Source organism: Python bivittatus, unplaced genomic scaffold, assembly GCF_059951505.1.
Source record: "Python bivittatus isolate LINGU-HERP-01145 unplaced genomic scaffold, Pbiv_v1 ctg000020_np1212, whole genome shotgun sequence".
NCBI lineage: Eukaryota > Metazoa > Chordata > Lepidosauria > Squamata > Pythonidae > Python > Python bivittatus.
In genome coordinates, this window is record NW_028277030.1 from 68,857,535 (window position 1) to 68,883,770 (window position 26,236).

The 26,236-nt window shown below is 35.2% G+C and overlaps 1 protein-coding gene across 4 annotated transcripts in view; it reads right to left on the reverse strand.

Annotated features, from left to right (window-relative positions):
- The window catches only part of EPB41L2 (erythrocyte membrane protein band 4.1 like 2), a 103,964-nt gene that overhangs the window by 58,275 nt on the left and 19,453 nt on the right, over positions 1 to 26,236 (reverse strand). For all 4 annotated transcript variants that reach the window (XM_007422031.4, XM_088140760.1, XM_007422029.4 and 1 more), the window contains exons 2-4: positions 17,175 to 17,614; positions 14,846 to 15,046; positions 1,762 to 1,866 (exon numbers count right to left, since the gene is read on the reverse strand). In XM_007422031.4, the coding sequence (XP_007422093.1) occupies positions 1,762 to 1,866; positions 14,846 to 15,046; positions 17,175 to 17,600 (732 nt within the window). In that variant the 5' untranslated portion in view covers positions 17,601 to 17,614. The remainder of the gene's footprint in view (positions 1 to 1,761; positions 1,867 to 14,845; positions 15,047 to 17,174; positions 17,615 to 26,236) is intronic.

Consider the following 26,236-nt stretch of genomic DNA (forward strand, 5'->3'; position numbering starts at 1 on the left):
TTGAAAGACCTGCTTAGTTTGGACAGATCAGGATCATGTGTTACTTAACTCAAACGTTAGTTTATAATTCTGGATTAGCTGTCAGTGCCAATATAGACGCCAAAACTGAAGGTACTGGTACTGTCATTATGACAGAAGGCTTCCTCCTATTTAAGGAGAGTGTCATTGCTACATATTACAAGGTGCCTCAACACAGGAGAGTGTTTGGGATAATATATCACCTCCTGAAGTACTAAAAACAGACCTAGCTGCCAGTTAACACTGTAATCTGTGATTTAACCTTGGTATCAATTGCCTTATTCCAAGAGAAATGCACATTATCTTGGGTAATTATGTTGAGTACTTATTGGGTGAACATCCGAGAGAATGTATAACACAGGGAGATGGAGCAAATGTCTGTCTCTTTGGGGACAACTTCTTCTAAGGATGTAAGCTTGAGGTGATATCATGCAAAGATAACACAGATTAAACAGAAATAAAAGTCCAAAATAAAAACAAGACAAAGAAATAAAAAATAGTAAGTTATAAATACAATTAAGTTCAGCTCTTCTGAGGAGACAAAGAGATAATGAAGTTTTCTATCATACCACTGCTACAGTCAAAGAAAAACTGATGAGTAAGAATAGAATCATATCATTTGACATACACAGCAGTGGTAGGGGCAGACCAGCATAAGCATACAACTCCCTGTGTGGTATAAACTACAGGGCTGGAACTGTTCAGATCCAATCCTTGCCTCCTTTTCTAATGTACAAACTACCACAACCAATTTGAACTGCAATCCTTCAGGAAAACATGAAGGAGATTTCTTATGTCTTACCTTCTGTTAAAAAAAATTGTATATGTCTGCCTTATGAATAATTGGTTCTTTTCTCCCCCCAGTGTTAAAACTCCTTCATCTATCAGACCCTACATGCCAACATATGCACAGTACACCCCCATAAAGCAAGATTAATAATGAGTATTACACTCTAATTGTTATTACACTCTAATTAATTGTTCTAACAATGAAGATGTTGTTCTATTTCAAATGTAATTTTAAAAGACAAGTGAAAACTAGAGTTCAAATGCTTTCATTCAACAGTCTCCCTTTCAGCTGATTACAGCCATACAGCATCTAGTCAATGCAAATAAAAACAAAGAACAAAAACCACAACTGAAGTACACAAGGGAAAATTTAGCCAAAGGTTATGTTGTTTTCTGTACCAAGAATACAGGAATAGAATTCCTTGCCTATATATTGTCTTCTGCAGCATTGAGACAGGGACTGCATTTAGACCATCATCCAGACTATCATAATCCATGGTTTGGAAGACTAAGAAAGAACAGCAGAAAGGTCCAGGTTTGACTGCACTCTCCTCTTCTATTCATAGCAAATGGAAATGATTATGGTTTACTAGAAACAGAAGATTCTAATTTTGTTGTTACACACAGTGATAAAAGAGAAGGAAAGACTAGACAAGTCTGAGGCTCAGCAATGCTTATTTCCAATTCTCCATATTATGATTTGAAGGCCCATCTGAATATAGTTAGGACCTAAAACTAATGCTACTGACAATTCAGCATTTGTTCAGTTCAAAATATGACATCTATTAAAAATATTTTGCCAACTAAAGATAGCATTACAGCTACCCCTGTTCTGCTCAGAAATCTGTGGCTCTAGACTACAACAGAAGACTTAATGTTCAGTAAGAAATTTCCATATATTACAAAGGTTCCCAGTCTTTTAGAAGTTATTTTTACACATCATTTAGTACATACCTTCTGATCTGTGTGGTCTTGAAATACCAAGCCAAAGTAGTCCCTTTCCAGTAGGTTAAGATGCTCACACACTTTGTCAAACAGCACCTGTCCTTTTGCTTTTTTCTAGGAGAAAACAGGATAAATTAATTAAATATTTATATCATGTAATGCTAAATATATTTTATTTTGAGAATCTAATTTAAAACACACTAATACAAAAGAAAGTTATTCCATATTTGTCATTATTGGTTTCAATTTGCTGTTTTAGAAAATAAATCAAATGGGAGTAAATGCTTCAGAGTCTATACCCAGCACATAGGAAAGCTCAGATTAAAACCAAAGGAGGGGAGTCATTTATTTGGATAACTGAAATTTAAGTAGGACACATGAAAAATCAGCAGTAATTCTTAAAATTCTACTGGTGTGTATTTAATCATCAATGTCTCTTAAAACTTTTCTTAAAAAGCAATAAAATATATATAGGTTGTTATCCAAGTACTTAACTATCAAATAGTACATTATATTTAATGGATCAGCAATTATATTGCTGTCAGTAGTACTTTGTAAGTTTCTCATAATAAATCCACCAAAACAAATGAATAATTAAATGCATCATACTATAACAAATATTTAAGTATCTACTTGGCCATTAATGCAAATTCAGAACAGTTAAAGCTCACTACAAAATATATTTGACACAAAATCACTTAACAAATAAAAATTTAAATCAAAGATGATTAGCCAAAAAATTGGATGAAATCTATGAAAAATTCTACTCCACTAGATATGTTATGATTTCCTGGCTTAGAAATGTGAATTTTGGCAACTCATAATGTATACCAGTGGTCCCAAATGACCACTGGTGTTCCCAATATTCTTTAATTCAAGTTTTTTTTTAAAGTATGTTTGAATGAAAATATTTTACTGTACTTTGAGTATTGATAAATTTTTTAAAGGTGGCTTAACTCCTAGACACCAATTAACACTCTCAAAGGAAATTAAGGTTTCACAAACTCACTGGCAAATTCAGTGATGCTCCAAAGCACTGAATAATAAGAATTTGTAAATCTGGAATCTTTTTTTTTAAATCAACTACTTGGGTCACTCCTAACTTAAGAGGGCAAAACCAAAATACAACATATATTTTCATTATCTCTTAGTTCCTAGTGAAAAGAAACAAAAGACCACCTCTCAGACCTCTCTGTACCAAATGCTAACTTTTTTGAATTCACAAAGTATTGGAGTAATTAGAGACCTATGCCCATATGACCACATAGCCCAACATTTAACAGGCTTGGTCAAGCTAGTACAAGTTATGTTAAACTGTGATGTGTGAACCAGGCCTGTATGTACCCAAAAAAGTTAGCCATTAATATTCTTTTAAAATATTTTAGAATTATTGCTGGGTAATCATAGTTATCAGATTAAAAGGGGAGGGGAGGGGAGGGGAGGGGAGGGGAGGGGAGGGGAGGAGTCACTGTTGGGCCTTGAACCTCTCCTTCCACCCAAATAAACAGTCTCCCTAAAAAGCAAAGCACATGTTAAAATAATCCAATGCATGAGGGAGTTAAAAACTCTAGGTACTTTTCTGAATTAAATGCCTTTACACAATTCCACAGTGGAAAAATTTAGCACTGAAATTTGTATAAGATATATTTCTTGGTCAGAAAGAGAACATAAAAAGGGACAAATAACAGTGGGAAATGATGAATGAAGCACTGAGACAAACAACAGTGCAAGGAATAAAAAAAAAGGACAAACAAGCACACCAATTGGATTGTAGACAGAAGGTCTTTGAGAATAAGAACAGACTGTGGCAACTATTATTTGCAAATCATATAACATCTCTGGAAAATAATGCATTGAATTTGTAGGTTGAATCCTCTTATCTAAATGACAAATTATTACAGTTAGAACTGTTTTATCTAAGGTAGCCACAAACTTCAACATTCTCAGATACCACTGAAAAGTCAGCACGTATCTGCAGATTTCTGGTTATTGCTATAATCTGGTATTAATACAAAAAGCTGTACCTTTTCAAAACCACATCAAGTCATACAGGACTTGGATAAGTATTGCCTTCCCCTTTGATATTCTTCCATTTCTTGTGATGTTAGCAACTATGAAGATCCTGTTAGGCCCATTCTGTTGCCTTATCTTCATTTTTATTCTTATCTGCTCTTTTCACTACAACCTGATACTACATCCAAGCTCAAAGTATCATTTGACTATTAGATTATTTGGCAACCACAAAACCAAGATTCCAAGTAAAGAAAGTTTTAATAAACTTGTCTCCAACCTAAAGATTTACCTCTGACATTTCTCCATATTTTGGTTCAACAACTGATGAATGTCTCAGCACTAACCAAACCACTCAATTAATTTCTGTTATATTTTGCCTAATGTTAATCACTTACTTTCACTTTTGTGTGGCAGTATTACCAAGGTTTTTTACTACTTAGCACTGAATTATCTGAGGAGACCCTAATACTTAGCATAAGCCTCCTTCTTATTTTTGCTGATTTAAACATTAGACTTAGGAAACATCCCCCTGATTTAAAGCAGAACTGTTAGCCATCAATGTACTACTGCCTAATGTTACATTTGTAATGAAAAAAATATAACGTTGTAGTGATTTATTGAGTCTTATCTCAGTTCATTAATTTTCTTCTTTCCTTGTATTAAATATAAGCTTCAGATGTACTCACAGCCAGGACCATACAGCCCAATAAAATCTGAATCAATTAGAGGGTAATAAAAGTTACTGGAATGATTTACAGAGGTTACAGGGAACATGAAAGAACCAACATTTTTTCAAGTCAGTTTAATAAAAGAGATACCCCCAACTACATGAAAATAAAAAGAGTAATAAGTATAGCAACATTTTAATGAAAATAGGGCATAAGATGCTGATAGAAAAAATCTAATAGAAATAACTACTTTGTTACCATATGATTTTTAATATTTCCAGATGGCACAGAATATGTGAGCATTCAATTATATTAACATTTTAAATATTTTGGGGCAACAAAAGTACACAGTAGGCAAGATAATATTTCAAAAGGTTTGTTCTTTCTTCTGCATCAAAGAGTGAATATAATTTTATTAATAGTTAATAGTTAATAATTTAATAATTAGTACTATTAAATATTAATATTATTAATTATTATTATTGATGAAAAGCAGGAAGATATACTAATACTGGGTGGAAGCATCCAAGAGAGTAAACTTGGGGCATGTAGCTTGATTTGAATTAATAATTGAGAACAGAGCAATTAGCCTTCCTGGCTTTTGAAGATTTGTTGAAAAACTGAAATAGTGTCCGCTACTGGCAGAAGTCAAGAGGCACAGCATGCTGCCTTATATTTTCAAGCAAGTCCTACATCCCTATTTGGCTATTTATGGCATTTAAAAAGCAACTATAATGTGACATTTTTGAGACCTGGCAACCAAAAGGCATTTTTGCAATTGCTTATCATGCAGATTTCAACAGACGCCACTGCAATTCCAGAGAGGTTCCTTCGAGTGCCTGTGTGTAGGCTCTTGCAACACTAAAGTTATTGTGCCTGGTAGTCAGAGACAGAAAGCGCAAAGCTGAACAAGCTATCTATGCTGTTGAGCTATGTACTACACAGTAGTTGTGAGAAACACTGTACAAATACAAAGAACAAGGGAAAAAAGGTATGCAATAAAACTACCAAGCTCAATAAAAGCATTGTTTGTTGTCCAAAACAAATCAAAGCACATTCATACCGAACTGAACTGCTCAATTTATATTCAGCATTTACAATTTTAACTGGATCATTCAGTGTTACATGTCATCAGCTGAAACACAGGGAATAATGTAAATAAACCCATTCAATGCAAAACTATTTCTAATAATAGACTCAGGTACAATTTGGTGGGAAATGGTTTCTTAACTTGTATTCACTGCTCAAGAGATTTTACTGAGATTTGCTTCTTGCCTTATGTATACAATTTATCATTTAAATTGGACTTTAAAACTTAATAAAAAAATAAATCCAAGGTATTTAGGTAACCTGGCTTAAATTAGATTAAATATGTAAAAAGTTCCAATTTAGACTTGTATTAAAAAGAAGCAAATTCATCTGTCAAACACATTAAATTGAAATAAGTTTTTTCCTACGTAAAACCCTTGGAAAAGGGGATAGAGTGGGGTATATCTGAGATATATCTGACTATGCAGTTAGGCATCACAGAATCACATAAGCCATGTATTGTTATTATTATTATGCTTCCTACTGAATTTACAGCTAGCAAATCTTCAATGGGCTGAATATCCAGAAGACATCATGGTGTACATCACCAGTGAAATCTTGTATTTTTATTTTGTGCCTCCAATGCTACATTTTTGGTTCCCAAATAATAATATATAAGATTCTAGTAAGTAAAATCCTGGACATTTTCCATTTCATTATAAATACTATTTTGCCAACTGACTCTCAGCACTTACAAAATTCAATTTACCACCCAATTTTACTGACCAATCAAGCTTAGGTTTCAAGAACATCATTTTACTTAAGTTACCATTCTAAAACTTCTCCCTTCTCTGAGCAAAAATTCTACTGCATGTGGATTATATGACCATTATGCTCTTGGGTAGTATGTAGTTAACAGTATTTTGTTAGAACAATTGAAGAGAATGTACTCATGCTGAGAAAATATTGATTTTAAATCTATCATCTATCTGATTTATAAGAAAATATTTAAATAAAAGAAATCCTGTTTAATCAGACCAATGAGCCATCAAAACCAGTATCATGGACCAGCAGAATGGCAATGTTTAGCAGAAAAATTGTATAAACTGCATTCTAATCTGTGCTAGAAGCTCCTCAGTTGTATTTTGTATGAAAAGATAAATGTGGAAAAACTCTGTCAGAATGGATATTATATATAGCTTTAGTCTATCGCAAATTCAAAGTGAAAATAAAATTAGTATGTTATTTTATGTTATTTTAGTTATATTTCTAAATTTAACACTACATTCATGATTACCAATTCTTTTTACAGAAAGTGTACAGTTTAAAACAAGAAAAATACTTGGAATAATTTAACCACAATTTATAAGTTTTAAACTATAAATAAAACATTTTATTTTAGCATTTTGCTAAAACATAATAAGATTAACTGAACATTGTTCATATCTTTAAAATCCCCCATGCTTTATATAATGTAGATTATGGCCAGGAAATCACTAGCAAATTGTAAGGCATATGGTACTTGAGCATTTAATTTTTCATAAGATAGCAAGTGCACTCTTGCACTTCAACCAAGCAAACTACAAAATCCTTGAAACAATTATGTCATGCCCAATACACTTCAGTTGTTCAGACGTGCATAAAATATAGCCATGCAGTCGAATTTAAATGTCCTTGTCATAACATTTTAATTAGAACAGAATGCCCTGTGTATAAAGCTCTAATGAAAATTGCATTTGCTTTGGAAAGAGATTTTACAATAAGTCAGCTGCCTAGATCTAATTATGGCGTTCTTTAGACTTGATAAATATTTATATGATTGAACCCTTAAAATGAATCATAATAAAGCTTCTACATAATATCAGACTTATATTTAGATACTTTAATTCAATGAACAAAATGTACAGTTATTGGATTTAGTATTTTCTACTTACTAATAAACACTATATCCTATATTATACTAAACTGCAAATAATCAAGAACATATGACATTGAAACCATTAACCATTCCATTAACATTTATTCCTCTTCCATAAGACTGAAGGCAATGCAACTATAAGGAGGGAGAGGAGACAGTCTGAAACATACATATGTGAAGCTGGCCACATTCTAATATATGTGAGGAAGAGTTGCAGCCAACTCTTCCTTTTAGCATTCAAATGTTAATAGCAGTCAGAAACAGGATAACTCCAGCTTAACCCTCACAGTCCTCTAAGCAGTTTCAGAGTACACTAAACATTTAGCACAATCAGGGCCAGAATTTATCATAGACAGTGAATGAGTCAACTTCACACACTGTACTCAGCTATGGTTCAGTTGCTATTAGGCTCAGGTATTTCTTAGTTACCATCAAGCCCAAAATTTGGTTTTCCTGAATTACAGTTTCCTCTAAACTTGAATTTCCTTGAGTCAGATATAGCAATATATATGACTGCTACATCAAGGAAGGGGAAAACCTTGTGAGGAAAGAAAGAACTTAAGAACAACCAAAACAAAATGTTGATACTGAATATGTGAACCAAACCTATTTCTTGTTTTCTCTCTCACACATATACACATAGAGCTGTATATTAACTGGGTTTTACATACATTAATTCCTTGTTGAATCCCTCAAATCGGAAAGAAATATTTGCTGGCATTTTTCCAAATTTGACCTCAAGAGTAAGCACAATAAATTTTTCAAAACAACAGAAACTGGAAAGCAGTTTGCTTTAAATATTTTTTCTCATCCTTCATTTGGACAAACACACCTACAACATTTCCATACAGGGAAAATGACAGAGATAAAAGCAATAGGCTACATAGACTTCTTGGACAAGCCATAAATCTAGGGTGAATGTTCTTAAAAATTTGGACTGGATCTGAAACCAAAGTAGTTGAACATGAAGTTGGCTTATTCAAAGACTGAGGAATTGTTGAGTGTCAGTGCACCAAATCTGTAACAGATGTTAATATTTTACAAGATTGTTCTTGTATTGAAAAAGTAGCCTAATTTCAGTCATTTGAGAGCTGCAGCTGCTGCCTTTTTAATTGAAATCCCAAAATCTATTTATATGCTTTTACTTAAAAAAGTAGACATCCATGCTAGATACCTCAAATATTATATTAACAATGTCAAAATGATCCTGCATACATAATATATCTAAAAAACATATAAATATCACCTTAGTGGATTAATTCAAATAAATTTTGATTTTCCTAAGAATCCAGCACGCAGCAAAAATAAATGATACATCAGAAATGTATCAACATGCTATTAATAAATATACAAACCTGCTTCTTCTCATTCTAGTAAATAAGAACAAAATATGTCTCCTGTCTCATAGGAGAAAGAGGTTCTAATTCATAAATGGAAGAGAGACAAAAACACTGTAGTCTCTTTTCCCACTTGATAACTCTGGGTGTTTGTGGACCCTATGGGTATTAGAAAAGTGTTAATTTTTCTGCAGACTGATCAAATGTCAAAAATACTCCTGACGTATTTTGCAATTCCTCAAAATTGGTTGAATCTGACTCTCATTTAATGCAATTAAAACTTAGTTTTTCTAACTACAAAAGAGTTTTAGATTGACTATTTATTTATATATTACCAGGGCTTATATGCTGCTTCAACTCATATGACTCAGAGCACCATCTGCTTGACAATTCAATAGACAGATTAAAACAGTAAAGCCAAAAATAGGCATATTATGATTATTTACATTTATTATGGCCGCCCACTCCAAAAGACGCTGGGTGGCTCACAGTATCCAAACACATAATTCAAAAGTTAAAAACACATAAAAGAAGACAAGGCACCCCAGGCTAAAAACAACCATATCAATAAAAATAACGAAAACACAGTAATCACAATAGGGGATCAACAGGCATGCTACCTCCAAGCTGGGAACAGAGCCAAGTCTTAATGGCCTTCCAGAACCCCAAGAGAGTGGGTGGCATACATATCTCTGGGGGGATGCTGTTCCAGAGGGCAGAGGCAGTGACAGAGAAGGTACACTTCCTCGCTCCCACAAGATGGCAATATTTAATTAAGGGGACCTCGAACATACCCACTCTGCTGAATGTACCAGTGGTCCCTCAGATGACCAAGCCCTATGTCATAAAGGGCTTTATAGGTAACAATCAGCATCTTGAATTGCACTCAGAAGCCAACTGGTAGCCAATGCAGCTCGCAAAGCAGTGTTGACACAAAGGCATAAAGTGTAGAGAGTATAGAGCATGGCCTTGAATGACAGAGGGAAGATCCATTATCAAGGCAATGATCAGATAAATGAGGCATGAGCCCAGGCCAAAAAAAGTGGTTTACAAAAGTGCCTCAGACAGGTCCCCCCATAATTCACATTAAGATAAAAGAGGGAGGATTTTAACAGATACAACAGTTATAGTATTAGAAGTTGAAGTGTTCTATATGGGCATGTGAATGTTCCTGAGAGCGGGAATCTGACTTGAGCAGTGACTAGTAAAGCAGGTTTTATAAGTATAACAGAAAAGAGACTTTTTTTACTGGAAGTACAACTTAGGGACAGGCAAATCCTACTAGTAGGAGAGTAAAAAAAAAAAGCAAATGTTTTGTATGTGTGTACCAGGGAAGAAAAGGCAGAAGGAACTAACCTCAGATTAGCAATCTTTTAGACAGAGGAGGCAGAGTGATAGACAAAGTGCAAAATAAATCCTTCTATCCAGACCCAACTGCCTCCTTGTGGTCAGCAGATCATGAAGTGTTGAAGATCCAGTGCCACTGGATTTGGACTTCCCACAAATACATCCTGACACTTCTTATTCATGAGTCAATTCAATATCCAGCTCTTTCCCAAACCCTTCCAGAAGAACCAAAGGAAGAAGCTTTCCTAGTCTTGAGAAGTAAGATTTTCAGGAGTCTCATAGTAGAAAGCCCACCTTTGGGTCCCCTGATGACATTACCTGGGAAGTTCATGACCCATGGCAAATCTTGATCTTAATGGATGAGCAAATTTGCCTGTTTGTCTTCACACAGCTTTCCTGTGAGAATCTAAACTAATCCTGCTCTCAGCTCTTATCAACAAAGTGAATACAGTTTTGTTTGGATGTATAAAGAGCTAGCAAAACAGTGTGATGGAGAGCAGGTGTGTCACAAAATGTACAGTGAGCAGCATTTAAGTTTCTAAATAAACTGATGTATCACGTATTTCAATCAATGGCTAAAACAAATAATACAAAAAAGTAACTTTCTCCACTCATTGTTCAAGATGTACATAGAATGTCAAGTACAGTAAATACCACCACAGTGTAAGGTGTATTTAAAATCCTTCTTGTTGATTTGCTAGAACCTTAGTAATTTTCTAAATATCTAGGGATCAAGGAAAGGTTGGCTTGATATCAGATATATCCACTGATCAAGAATGGATCATTAGGTGAATGCAATTTTGCCTTCCTGCCTGAAGAGGATCCAAACCATACCTGCTGGAAGTGCAAAAGAAAGTGGGAGAGGGAGAGAGATATACAGAAGGTAATTATAACAGACTACTGCTCTCACTAGAGAAATTTATGCTGGAGCAGGACAATCCATCTTTGTTATTCGCTGCATAATATCACAGGAATGATCATTCAGCAGTTTAAGGTGTAGTCTAGTCTCATTAACAAACCAATACATAGCTCCAATTCTCTTTCAATGTTCTAAAGTAATTAGTGACTTAAATCCTGGAATAAGTCCTGCTTCTTTTCTTTTCTTTGGTTGACTTACCTATTGCCTAAAGTTTGTTGCAAAGTACGACCTAGCTATTATTGCACAATGTTCAGAAACTAGACTTACTGAACTGATACTTATGTCTATATCTCTGGGTAAATGAGTCCTGTTGTCAGTCTGTAGTTTCCCTTTCCAAAAGAACATATATCCACTCGCTGCTTTCTGTAATGAACCTTCATCTGCCAGCCTAGTCTCGCTGAGTACAGCAACGTCAATGCTATAACAGTGAAGTTTGGCTGCTATGACTGCTGTTCATCTTTCAGGCCTTGACACCTTGTCTCTACCCAGCAAGGTGTGAACATTCCAGGCTCTGAAAATGAGTTTTCTTTGATTCGTTTTTCTCGATGCTCAACTGCTAAGGAGATGATCTGCAGCCATAGTTAACTAGCCAGATGCTATGGAGCAGGCAATGTTTAGAGTACCTTTTCTAACCCCCTCCCTCATGCAAAGGTGGGCAGTGCTATCCTAAAAGGGCTGCCCAGTTGCCCTGGATGCTGCCAGACATCTCTGCTCCCCTGGGTACTGAGGTGAATGACCTAAGGGCCACCCATGTGCAGGTTTGTGACTACAACTGGCAGTGGTCATCTCCACCTGTTGATTCACCACTCCCCCATTGCCGCAGGCCTCAACGAATTAGGTTTGGACTGAGATGATTTGCAGATGAGTTGTAGATGAAGATGAATTGCACAACAGAAACCTGTGTGATGGAGCTTTAAGTGGAACAGCCATTGCACAGGGGCAATCCCACTCTCTCAGCATAAGAGACCTTAATTCAGTGGCACAGAGAATCATTACAGCTGGAGACCTCTCCTGCTGCAGTGGATGGCCAGGACGTCTAAGTATCTTGTCATGCTCTTAGTGCTCCATAAGGCCTGCTAGGCCTTCTTGACAGTTGGACTGTTGATCAGTCTCCTCTGCTCAATCTGCCAGGGCCAGACTTCACATGCTGGGACAGACAAATCCCCTATCTCACCAAGAGTCGAAGACCGTTGGCTACCCTCACCTGGTTTGGCTTCTCTGCCGAGAAGGTTTACGAAGGTGTGCATGTTACAGCTACTTAGAGCCACAGGTGAGAGCTGAGCGCCAGGTGGGGACTAAAAGTGAACGAGCAGCCCTAGAAAGGGCATGGCAGGCCCCTCCACCAGAGGTGCTACCCCTCTCTGAACATGGAGTAGGTTTTGCAATCAAACTGCTCTGCTGAAGAATATCTCTACCCACTAGAATAAATGAACTCATTGTGAAATTCCATTTTCAGGTATATCACCATTGTCAGCACCTACGCGCCAACTCTCATGAATCCAGACGAAGACAGGGAAGGTTTCTACAAGGACCTGGACCAGATTATTCGAACCCCCATCAGTGACAAACTCATCATTCTGGGTGGCCCCACGCCATGCTTAGGAAATGTGCCAAGCATAACTTGTATATCACTAACATGATGTTCAGACTTGCAAACAAGTACAAAGCTACCTGGATGCATCCCAGTTCCAAACACTGGCACCTACTTGACTACATCATAGTACATCAGCGCAACCTTACCATCACCATCACCCAAGCCATGCAAAGTGCTGAGTGCTGGACAGATCACAGGCTGGTCCAGTTGGTCCTCAACCTGCACGTAGCCCCTCTACATTGTAAGCAACCAAGGACTAGACCCAGGCCAAGTCCACCTTTTCCAAGATGTACTTAATGAAAAACTCTCCAGCAATTTACTGCTTGTAGGAACCTGTTCTGAAAAGTGGACACAGTTTAAAGATGTCATCACACAGACTGCAACAAGTGTACTCAGACTGAAAACCCGGGTGCATCAAGATTGGTTTGATGAAAACCATGAGACCATTTCAGCAGCCCTCCAGGCCAAGAACAAGGCCTATGTAGACTGGCAGAATGATCCATCATCTGTCTCAAAGAAAGATAAGTCTAAGCATCTGCAGTCCAAAGTACAGATGGAACTGCGAGAAATGCAGGATGAGCAATGGCAGAGAAAGGCTGAGCAGGTGGAACGCTATGCAGACATCCATGCTATCAGAGAATTCTTCAGCACCATAAAGGCAGTATATGGTCCTTCTAAATCAGGATGCTCCCTCCTGCTGTCATCTAATGAATCAAGCCTGCTAAAAGAAAAACCATTGGACTGAACCCTTTTTCAACCTATTCAATAGGCCATCCATAGTTGATCCTGACATCTTACAGCAGATTCCTCTGCTGCCAGTCTTGGATGCCCTAGACCTGCCTCCCTCTACTGATGAGATCAAGAAAGCGATCTCGCAACTCAAATAAAGGAACAGGATAGGATGGCATTCCTGCTGAGATCTACAAAGCAGTAGACCCAAACGCCTTACAGGCGTTCCAAGAACATCTCGGAAGACACTTGGTCCACAGAGGAGATGCCTGATGACTTCTGCGATGCCCTCATTGTGGCTCTCTACAAAAATAAGGGAAGCAAATCAGACTGCAGAAAAGACAGAGGTATCTCACTGCTGTCTATTGCAGGCAAGATCCACCAGCTTTGAAGACAGGTGCCACCAAAAACTGGTAGAAAACAGTGAGCAGTGTCACAGAATAACATCCACAGTTACTATAACAATGAACTTCCAGTGCCCCCATTGGGCTAGACTGGGACTGCAGAACCACCTCCATGTCCACAGATGAACTGCACAACAGTGTGTCTTCTTCGAACCTGAAGGACTACCATATACTGTGTCTTTGCATTTGGGGTGCTGTGTAGAGGTCCAGCCATCATATTTGAAAAAGTGTGTAACAGAGTTGGAAAAAGTGCAAAACAAGGCAACTAAATAATCATGGAGTTTGAAAATCTTCCCTGAAAAAAGTTAGAATGTTTGGGATTTTTTTTAGTTTAAAAAGAAAAAACTGAGTGGGATATTGTTCATGCGCATAAGATTATTCATGGCATGGAGAAAATGGATGGGGGGGGGTCTCCATCTCTTAAAACCCTAGGAGCAGGGACCATCGAATGAAGGAAATTGTTGCAAAACAGAGAAAAGAAAGCATTTCTTTGTCTTTAATATTTTTATTTAATATTTATTATATATAAATTATATTTATATATTTATAAATTATATATATAATATAAAATTAATATTTTTGTATTTAAATAACCTATGGAATTCATTACCACATGATATTGTGATAGCTCCTAAGCTGGATATCTTTAAAAGGGAATTAGATAAATTTATGGAGGACAAGAACTATTGGTCTTGAAGAATCAATGTTACCTAAGGATGGGGTTACCACATCTCCAAACACCAGCTGCTGGGAAACAATGATAGGAGAGGAATATCTCTCCACTTCCTGCTTTTAGCACCCAGAGGAATTGGGTTGTCCATTGTGAAATACACAATTCTAGAATAAGATGAGCTTACCAGCAGAGGTATCCAGCAGGTCTGCTCTTGTTTGCAAAAATAAAAATAGGGGATAATAGATTTGTAGATTTCCTATAATTGGCAGGACTCTTTAGGACTTAGTTGTATTGTAACCTCATAAAATGTGGATATAAAATGGCTCATTAATCAGTGATAGGAATTCCACTGTCCTTTAAACACCTTTATTAAAACATATTAAATGTTTTAGTCCTCATTTCTATAAAAGTATTGTACTTCCTTCCTCTTAGAGATAAAAAAAATAAAGCTCACTAGCTTACCTCAAAGTCACAACTGTATTCTATGCCATCCAAAAGCACAACTTTAGCCTGGACTATCCTGATCTTCTTAGGAGTTTTTTGAAGCACTCTTTCTACTTTGACTTCATTTGTCTGAACTTCTTTCGTCTCTCTTTTCCCATCTTCTGTATCTTGCTTGTTTTCTGTAGCTTCAGAAACTATTTCTTTGTCTTCTTCAGCAGGCTGTGCAAGGAAATGTATATTAACATACAGTAAGGCTGTATTTACAGAATTGTAAATTTAATGAAATGCAGTTACATATATTTCAAATTACACTATCAGATAATCATTATGTAAGATATGCATATCTATTTTCTTTTATCATTTTGCTCAGAAAAAATACAGATTACCCATAGAATAAATCTGCAGGAGGCATCAAGCATGCTTCACTAATGAATAAAACAATGTCTGTTTTTCATACTTCAGGCAAATAAAAAAGTGCTTTTTGACCAGGACAGCTATTCTGAGATTCTATTGCATGAAAGCAGAAGAGATTGGCCACAAAGAACGTAAAGACTACCATGACAAAATGCTATCCAAACTCCTTTATAGAGCTCAGTTAGGTCTAGATATAAAGTGCAACTGTGCCTCACTAGTGCACATACAGTCCAGATTGAGAGCTCTGAAATAAGTACCCAGGTGTATGCCTAATGCTGGAAACAGGGCTACTGAGGCTTGAGAGAAGCATGTGGGTTTCCATGTTCATGTACTGGCTAAAATCAAATTTTTAGCCATCAAGTCTAGCCCTTTCTTTGTTTAACAATGATTTACAATGAACTTGGAAAATAACAGTTCATAACAAAGAAACCGTATGACAGTATTTTTTTAAATCTATGTTGTATGAGATCTAAAGAGCTCTTATATAACACATCACAGACATGGAACTGCAAGTTAACCTAACAACTGTCCCTTTAGGCTATCAATCTTAGAGACCAAATCTCTAGTACACCTAATTAGCCTGTTATTTTGAGATCTCAGCTTGCCCAACTATTAGAAAGAATTCTTTCTTCTGTTGGAGGGCAAATTCAGTTATACAAAACAGAAGCAAAGATATTACAAGTGGAAGCCCACGTTTAAGTTTGTTCATTTAGAAATAACGTCTAATTGCAAGTCTAGTTTCATTCTGTCTTTTCTCATCAATTCTACATCTCTGCCAGAACCTGAATCCTTTAATACTCTATACAAGAAAGTGAACACATTTCCTTCTTTACAAATAAAATATCTATCCAGCTAGCCTATTCTGCTTCAAGCACCAGCTACCTGCAGGCTTCCTAGCAGTCACAAACAGGGCATGAATGCAAAAAACTTTACAATATTCTGAAGAGCCACAAATCCTGCTACTGAAAAACCTATCATACATATTGTAGTATCTAAGTATCTATATCTTTCTTCATATGTTTTGAAAAACAAACTATATAAATTAGGAAGACCTGGACTAGGCAGAGTTGGGGGGGCGGAGAATGTGAACAACAGGAGTTACAATGGAGAATAGGCAGGGATGATGCAACCTCAATATGTTTTCCATTATTGTAACTGGCTCGCAGATTAAAGGCACTGAAAATTAAAGAGCACCAGGTTGTGGAAAACTGAATCATATTAATACTTTATAATAAGAAATTGATTGGGGGAGTAACTATGCCGTTCAACTCCATACTTTTTATTTTCCTGTTTGCAGTGCTGATGACAGAAACCAGAGCTAAGCAGATGGAAAGGGACTTTTCTGAAAATTTTCATGTTTGGATATAATATCTGAAAAATGATATCATCATAATTTAGTTTGAGATTGAAAAACAAACCCAAAGTTACAGAGTTTGAAAAAAATCTTTTGGAAGTCTGAAAAGTGTTTTACCAACCCACCCAACTTCTGGAGAAAATTTATCTACATAATCTCTAAGAGATGATACCAACTTGATGGCAAATAATTATCAACCAACCTAACAGCTCACAACATTACACAATATTACTTATTTATCTTATTATTATTTATTTAACCATTACCAAACAAGAGAAACCTGTATTCTAGTTTATAAAAATTAGATTGTTAAACGTGATTATTTCTCAATATAGAAGAAAGCAGGTACATTTCAAGGCCTTCATTTTAAATGGTGCAGTAGCTGGATTCTGAAGCAACAGAATCAGAGCATTAGGATAGACACAAATATACATTATAATTCACTGCAAAATCAAAATACACCTCAGAATTCATGGTATTAATTCATATTAACAAAAGAAAATATAACAGCTGTCCACAACAATGCTGAGGCCACTAAAATATGTTTCTTTTTGTTTTGCTTTTCTTTCTAGGATATACCTGTGACTCAACATAACGCTTTTCTTCTCTGCCAACCACTTCAGCTTCTTGAAGATTCTCAGAAATGTCCTCTAATTTTCCTTTAGATCGAGCTGTTTCTTCTGAAAGATGACATTCTCCTTCCTCCACTACTGTCTCTTCTTCTGATACTGGCAGCTCTCTTTTCTGAGTTTCATCTTTGGGTTCTGATAAGGTGTACGATTTTTGTTTCTTAAGCCAGGGGGGGATAAAACGAGAAATACCCTTTCCTCCTGAGCTACTAGGGCTCCTTTGGGTAGCTGCAGTTGGAAGAGGAGAACCCTCTTCTATTTCAGGTTTCTGTTCTTTTTGACTCTCGGGTGCATCCCCAGCATTTTCGCTTCCTGTGTTTGTCCTCAGCTTCTCTGATTCTTTTACTTCAGTGTCTGAACCAACTTCAGTCGTCATAATCACTGGATGCACTAAAAATACAATATAATTTTTTGTTTTAGAACATATTTTAAACTGATGACTTTTTTGTGATTCTAATCAATTAATACAGGCCTCCAGATAAAGTATAGTACAGGTAGTCCCCAGTTTAAGAACAAGTTCCGTTCCCAAGATCTGTCCTTAAGTCGAATTTGTATGTAAGCCAGAACAGTATTATTGTATAATACTGTATAAGTAGTATTGTGCAATTAACTTGAACCATTGTGTATTTAACTTGAATTTTGGCTCCGTTTTTAACTATGGGTCATCCTTAAATCGGCTGTTCTTAACACAAGGACTACTTGCATCAAAAACTCAATTCTGAGTTACTGAACCTTTTTGGTAAAAATGCAGAAAACATGCTGCAAAGTTCTAGAATTAGGTATTAGTAATGAAAGTTGGTCATGGAATGTAGAAAGTAGCTAACCATGCATATGCATATATATTTACTAGGAAAAACCCTCAATGAGCACAATGGGACTCACTTCCAAGTAGACATGTTTAGAATTACTATTAGTGAAGTCTAAAAGGCATTTATTGCGGGACGTTTAGAAGTAATTTACAATTTGAATTTTACTGCAGTTAAAAGAAACATTTAATAATCTATTATTGAAAAATTGTGAAAGAAAAGTTATAAAATGAAGGTTTGCAAGATTTTTTATATATTGTCTATGCTTAATGTATTGCTTGCAATTATATTCTCTCTCAATATTGCTGAAATATCAAGGAATAAGACACAATGAATTTGATGAATATTTTAGAACAACATGCTGCTTTCTCATACACACTTCCAGTTTGCTAATAGTCAAGTTCTGAAATGGAAGTTTATGAAATAATTCAGATCACTCCTGAAGTGCTGGCTGTTCAGTACAAACACACTCTCAAAAATTAGAATCCTGGATCAACAAGTGTCAGGCCCAGCCCAAGAACGACAGAGAAACAGTCTAGCCAAGTTCAGTTCTCTTATTGCTTATACCATATAGACAGAATCTTGCCAGACTAAATCTGTATTACTCTAACCATGTGGATATACCCTGGGAGATTCTAGGGAGTAGCTATCCTAAATCTTGTCCTCTTCTCACGATCCAGCTCCGGCTGTGTTGTCTCTTGTCTCGCCCCCCTTCCTGGAATGTGCTCCCTCCTTCCTGAGAACCTGCTGTGTTACTGTAGTCCATCATCACACCAAGGTTTTAGTACAACTGATCACAAAGATTTCAGTTTCTATAAGTTTCTTAAAATATTAAGTTTAGTGTTTTTGAATATATTCTAAGTAACAGACAAAAGTTAATAATATTCAATATACTATTAAGTTTAAATACTGGTAGCCTGAAAGGATTCATTGGTGTAAATCTTCTTAACTTCAGATACAGTTTACAACACAATTCTCCCAGGTCTTGCAATCTTACAATAAATTCACATCAATATCATACTTAGAGAAAACTGGTATAAAATGTTTAACTGCTGGTATATTATTACACCAATATCGATTGCTATAATGAGCATTTTCTAAAAATTGTTGGAAATGTAACAATACCGTTGAACTGCTTTTGCATACTTGGTGACAACATTGTAAAGCTCAACACTTTTGGAAAATGATTTATAACAAACTGAAACAAACCCTAAAGCCTGAATTTCCTTTCCAAACTATTTTTATTAAATAGTACTAAAGCTTACATTCCCACAACATATACTGAACTAACTTTGTAAATGGTAATTCTACAGGATATCTTATGCTTCCTATTGGAAAGCATGTACAGTTCTTTCTGCAGAAAACAGACTAATTTAGTTGTGGGAGTATGCCTCAATACCCAAATAACTTTATATTTCAAAAAAACATTTGACACAGGGAATTCCAGGGTAGGCATGGCGAACGGAGCTGACAACTGCAGCAAAGATCAAAGAACCAGTGAGTAGACTGGTTCCCTGGAACCACTCTGGAGAGGATGGGAGATTGCCCACATGTGCTCCAGATGGCTGCTCCTCATGAGGAGACCACAAGACAGTGGGTTTCCATGGGTTTGAGCACCGGAAGATGATGGGATCAGTCATCTTGCTCACAACTATGGCACAGCCTTTTAAAGGACACTAAATTCACAAACCTCACTTTCTAGTCACTTTTGGAAATTGCCTATTAGCCATCTTTAAGCTATTAGAGACCTTCAGAATGACAAATATGAAAAGTGTTCATCAGGTGAATTTATCTGCAACTCTGAACCAAAGAAAAACTAATTATAAGCTTAAAGAATCTGAAATAAACAGCAAAAAGCTAAATAAGAATCTGATCTAATAAAGTTATAAATGGATTAAGGGTCCAGATAAATTTGCAATGTTGACTTTTACTATAAGATTTTGGAATTAACCAACACCTTAGAAGTGAACTACAGCTAAATGAAATTAAATTCCATTTCTGCAATAAGATGTAAGGATCCATTTACCATTTGTTAGAAGTTCGCTACATTTTAGTAAAAATGCTGATGTATAAGTCTTAGATTATCATTACACCATTTTTTTGCAACTCTAAACTACAGAATATCTCATTTCAAAGTTAAAAAGCATAGCTTTGAACTACAGTATCTGATTTATTCCAGGATGGCCAACTTGACCACTGATTATACTGTACACATACTAAACTTGTGTATATATACTTGGATCATTAGTCAAAAATGCACTTTTATTTTATAACAGGCCGGAATCAATTCACACTTCCCTATTATTGAACGTTCTATTTTGAAAGTTTGTTTGACTTACTGATTTAATCTCTACAGCAGAAGTTATATGCAATTTTAGGGAAATCAGACCAGTATATTCATCCAGTGGTTTGCAAGTCCTAGATACTGCAAGTGATGCAATTATCAGATGAAAATCCAGTCTCGATAATGAGTAAGAATAGTACTACCCAAGTCCCGACTTTTATGGAGAAATCATCTTTAACAAAAAACAGAAACTCCTTTCATTCTAGCAGCCATAAATATGTATGAGACAACCTTTCCATTTTTCTAATCTAACAATTAACCATGACATGTCTAGTAACCAGACAAATCTGCTGCTCTTTGGATCTATTATTCAGCTACTGAAATGTACACTAATTTGTTAGAACTCAAAGCAAATAATTATGTAAATACTGCTAATCTATGTGCAACTCAAAAGAACTAGTTCTAGTCTTTCTAGAAGCAACTCAGAAATTCAGGGTTTAGCATATCTATGAGAGTTGTAACATATTTACCCCAAAACAGAAAGGAGGAACAAAATAGCTGTTTATAATATTTCTAACTTAGTTCTAATTTCAAAAAAACAACAACCCTAAACTAATTATTTTTTTAAGTAGCTAAAGACATTTAATGAGTTGTCCTTCCAGTGAATGAAGATAAAGCCTATAATTGTTTTAATTATGTAGCAAAAAGCAAGATAGTAGCTGAGAAATTATACATTATGCCAGGCCTTCACAAGGTAATCCAGTAATTGCATATCTAGAGGTAGAGGTGGGGCAAGAATGGTATAGGACAGAATAAATCTACAGAATAGTCCACAATTGTTGTTCAGTCCCCTGGTGTGCTGAATTTGTTTCTGCTTTGCATACCCAAGGCCTCAGTTTTAATTCCTGACTTCTTCAGGCACATCTGGGAAAGAATCCAGTTTGAATCTATGGGAAGCAGTTCTCTGTTTATATAGACAATACTGAGATAGAGTGAGTGATGGTCTAACTGGGTATAAAGAAGCATTCTAAAACAGGATCATGACCCTATTAGAACATGTGATCCCTTTCCTGACAAATGATATAAAGTTAGTTATTCAACAAATGAAAAAGATGTGGCTGCAAAAATCTAACATTTTTAGACTCGTTCATTGTGTTTCTCTGTGCAACATAGCGCAAAAGAAGAAAGCATACTTAAAATAATGGATAATTACATCCTACACAGCAGTCCCTCAACTTGAGAACAATTCTTGTGGATGATAATAATGAAGGAATGACATGATTCAAGTAAAAAACATATTTCCAAGATAAAATATCTTTTCAAAAAGGCAATAATGTGGCATGGAACATTTCTCAAAAATGTTAATGTACTTTATTTTTCTGCAGGAAAAAAATTGCTACATAAATTCATTCCCAGTAATGAATTATGTTAATTTTAAAGAAAATGAGACAAGTTGTCACTTTCACATTTTAGTGCTTTCATGTGATTATTCATATATAGAAATCTAGTATCTATACATTTCTCTCTACTGTACAAAAAACAGAGATAATTAAACAGAAAATCTTCCAATTCAGATTATTTATGTCTAATTGGCATAGAAAAAAATCCCAGTTTAATATTCTTTTGAAAAGCTATATCACTAATAAGAAAAACGCAATTATCTTCTCTGCTTATTCTGTGCTAATTCCTAAAAAAATTACAAAATGTTTATAAAACTGACAATTATAATTTAAAAACACAAAATAATATATGGAGACATATCTGAAAAAACTTCCTCTGTCAGAAAATTTAAATAGGAATTTGAATCCTTCAAATACATTGACTATTTAAAAATACGCTACTCAAATTTTAAGAATACAAAATCCAAGGTTACATTGTCAACTAGGCATTTTGGTATGTATAATTGATCTGAGCATCTTTTAATTATTCAAGAGCAAGAGAAGCACATGTTAAACATGTTCAGTGGTATTTCCCAACTTGAAAAGTTAATTCAGCCATTGATTTGGTAGATGCAGTTCTCAGAAGAGAAATGGTTATGATGGTCATTATTTGCAGAGTAAGAGGAAAACTTATGTCCAAAGCAAGTACAGGCACAAGAAAAACATGCTTATGAGCTAAAGTGATATATACTATGCATACAAATATACATATGCAATGCAACTGTAGTACAACTGAGCAAATCCCAATGTGTCCCTGGTTACCCCTGAAAGTAAGTCAACAAACAGAAATAGTGTCCGAGAGAAAGACTGAAAACATCAGTGAACTGAAAGAGCTCAAGGTCAGAAAGAAGTGGGAAATGACTCATCAAACCCATTTGCTTTGGTATTTTCCTCATGCTAGATTCCACAGCTATTCTCATGAGGCAACATTAAGCTTCTTTGCAGTTCAGATTTGTCATGACAGACAAATGAAGTCAAGTTTCTCAGTAAATAAGGAGTACACAATTCTATTACTTTAGCGAGCCTTTACTGGTAGCCCAGAAGCAATTTATATTTGCTATAGTTGGATAATCAAGGGGTTAATTACAAATCTGACAGAGTGATTTATGTAATTTGAGTGTTTCCTGGAGAAAGAAATAAACTGAAAAGCAATTGGAATTTCAGTATGACAAAGGCAGTTGGGCCAAAAAAGTTATTTAGCCTGGCCTTTTCAATTTTTAAAAAAAATATTTATATCTTAAAGATGAAACCTATCAAAAATTATTAAATCTTGAGTACTCAAGAATTGCTTATATTTTTTTGTAATGACAAATAAACTGTACACAGATTTTCAGCCATTTAAAATAAATCACAAACCAAAGTTATAACAAAGTAAGAGAATATAAAGACTGAAATGGGATTCTTGTCTAGCTTCTTTATTCCTTGTTATTCAGATTCATTTAGATTTAGATCCTTAGTCTTGCTTCTTTTCATATGACTAATTTGACTTAAACTAAATTCATAACTTACTAGCAGTATTGCTTTAAAGTTCCTATTGGATCACCTGAATGGTACTATATACAACAGAAATGTTTTGCATATCATTTCTATATTAGAAATGCAGCTTTATGGAAACCAGTATTGTTGTTTGAATGTTACTAGAACAGCAACATAAAATGGACTTTCACATATATCTTCCCTTGTCACCAACCAACACAGGATGCAGCCATGGATGTTCCTGATTTGGTCCATAAGCATTTCATTAACTGTCTTTCAGTGAATGACTTTGTCATAGAGAGCAAATGTAATTACACAGTGATATTAAAAATTCTTTTGTGGGTTGTTTTTTAAATCTGTGCTATCTTAGTAAATTATGACAAGTGAGAAGAATAAATATTGCTGTAATCTACAGCTTTCTCCTATAGAAACAGAAGTGTACCATACATGTTTTTAATCCTATTTGAAAGACAACTGCATTAAGTCCTGCCAACTCATTGAAATGATTTCAGAAGTTTTACAAAAGTCAGATATCTGTTCACTGACTGTCACATGGAACAAAACACAAGTTCTAAGTGTTTATAGAATAAATGCATGTAAAGTACTTTCTCAAACATGACAGAAGAAAATGGAAAAGTTGAACATTTTAAAAATATATCTTTAAAAAGTACTAAAACAAAACAAAGATGCATCATTATGTCCATTTTATCCTAGTCTACACAATGATGTGTTATCCCCGTCACAAGCTGCTCAACAAGCTAGTCATTTTGAATAAAAACATCACTGTAAAGAATAAGTGGAATTGGCATATTGGATACAGCACAAAAGATGCAGGACATCTGAAAAAAATTGTGTTTAAATGTACTTTCATATTATCCAAAATATTTCATTAAAAATAAAATATATTAAATGTATAACATTTATTTATAAATGACTTACTTATATTAATTATCCCCCATGACTTCAACAAAAATATATGTTGCCTGGGCTGCTAATAAAATAGTTAACTAAAAAAAGTTAACGTTTTAGTCTTTTTAACTATAAAGTGTCAAGTAAGATACCTTAACTCCATTCAGAGAGTAAAATCTAGATTGCCAATACAAAGGCTAATATTGCAGATCTTGATGGCTTATGAAAACTAACAATTTCACCAGTCATCTAAAAGATAATAATAAGACTGATTATAATCCCAAATATATATCAAAATATCTATGGATCCTAATGGATTTGAATTTTTGTTACACAAAGCATTCAGTAAGCAGAAATTCTACTAAATTATATCCTTGCCATGCCGAAAAGAAAAGAAAAGTTAATAACTATGGATATTATTCATAAACCTACACACTATCCCACAAGAATGGGAAACTTTTAGTCCTGTAAATGGCATTATACACCAATCTCTGAATTCCCAGACAGCACAATCAGTGGTGAGATATACTAAGAGTTGAACTTTTGCAACATTTGGAGGGCCACAGATTTCCCATAATCGCACTAAATATTAACCCTAGAATTCCAAAAACTAAATATAGTGCAGCTCTACAATTCATTTTATGGGGGTGGGGGGATTTGACATTTCCCTGTGGAGAAGTCAGACTTACTAATGCAAATCCTTCAAAAGAGTTGGAAGTATCAACCACTCTTTCTGAATTGTTAAAGAAGACATGCGTTTTTTCCTATGTTCATAAGGCTGTTCCAGAAGTTGTTCGATCATTTTGCATGCATGGGAATGTACAGCCACTCTTCTTTGCTTCTCCCCCCTCTCCATAAGCCAAAGCTCCTGTATCTTCCAAAACATAACTTTTGAAGGATTTTAAAATTCCTCAAATTTAGTTCAAATTTGCAACATTTCCCAGTCTGTTTCTCTCCACTTGCTCAACTACAACTGCCATGACAGCTAGCCAGCATGGCTATTGGCCAACACAGCTGCAAGGCAAAAGGCTGAAGGAATGTAAGGTCAAACTCATGTTTAGAGGAGGCTGCAGTGGTGATTTAAAATTCTGATCAAAAGGGTCAAGAACCATCTGTTATGTTTAATATGAGATAGGACTAGAATGGTAGTTCACAGTTTGATTTATAGTGAGCCTTACATATTGTGTACAACCTACTCCTACATTTTATATTAATGTTCAAATAAGAAGAGTAAAGAAAGGTCACCATGTTTTTTCAAAGTGAAAAATGCAAATTTCATAACCCTGATGTGTTAAAACTTCAGGCTGAACTTCAGTATGGGGGATGTATGATAACAATTCTCACCATTACTGACACAAGTACCTTCTTGACAGCATGGCAGTCCAACTGGTTAAGTTCACTATTTTGATAAGCTATCTTTCCTTAACCATTGTTAAATGAGCCACAGTGGCTGGGTTATGCATTGAACAACAACATATACAATGGTTTACAAATCACAATAATTGGAGTCAAAGTCATTAAGTCAAAACCAAACAAAACCCATTACTGCTTATCTGATGCATGAACCCCAGTCACAGGTCTTTACCAAAGGTAAACAGCAACAATCAAAACCTGCAAAAATGTCTCCCTCTTAAACCACTCAAATACCTAAAAATACTCATTTTCTCTACATTTCGACAAAACGATATGAATCTTGTTTCCTTACTTTGCCTTTACCTCATTTTTATTGTTGCTGTTTCATTTTTTTTAATCAGTTCATCAGTTAACTACTTGTCACTCATCCTAAGGTCATATGCCTTGCTAGAAAGCTCTTATGTTAAAATGCCAAAAATCCAGTCCATTTTTGTCCAAGAATATTAATCTTACATCTGAAAAGACAATGATTTTCATCTGCAGTCACTTCTCTCTGGAATAGTCTCTTCTTAGAATTAAGGTTTGTCTGATCTCTTTTAACATTCTACTTAAGATGGAGTTTTTCTGAAGAGGATGCGATAGGTAGTTTGTTGCAGCCATCTTTATTTTATTTTGGAGGATTGTTATTATGTGTATTTTTACTCTGCATTAATTGTTTCTATCTTTTATCTATATTCTTACTATG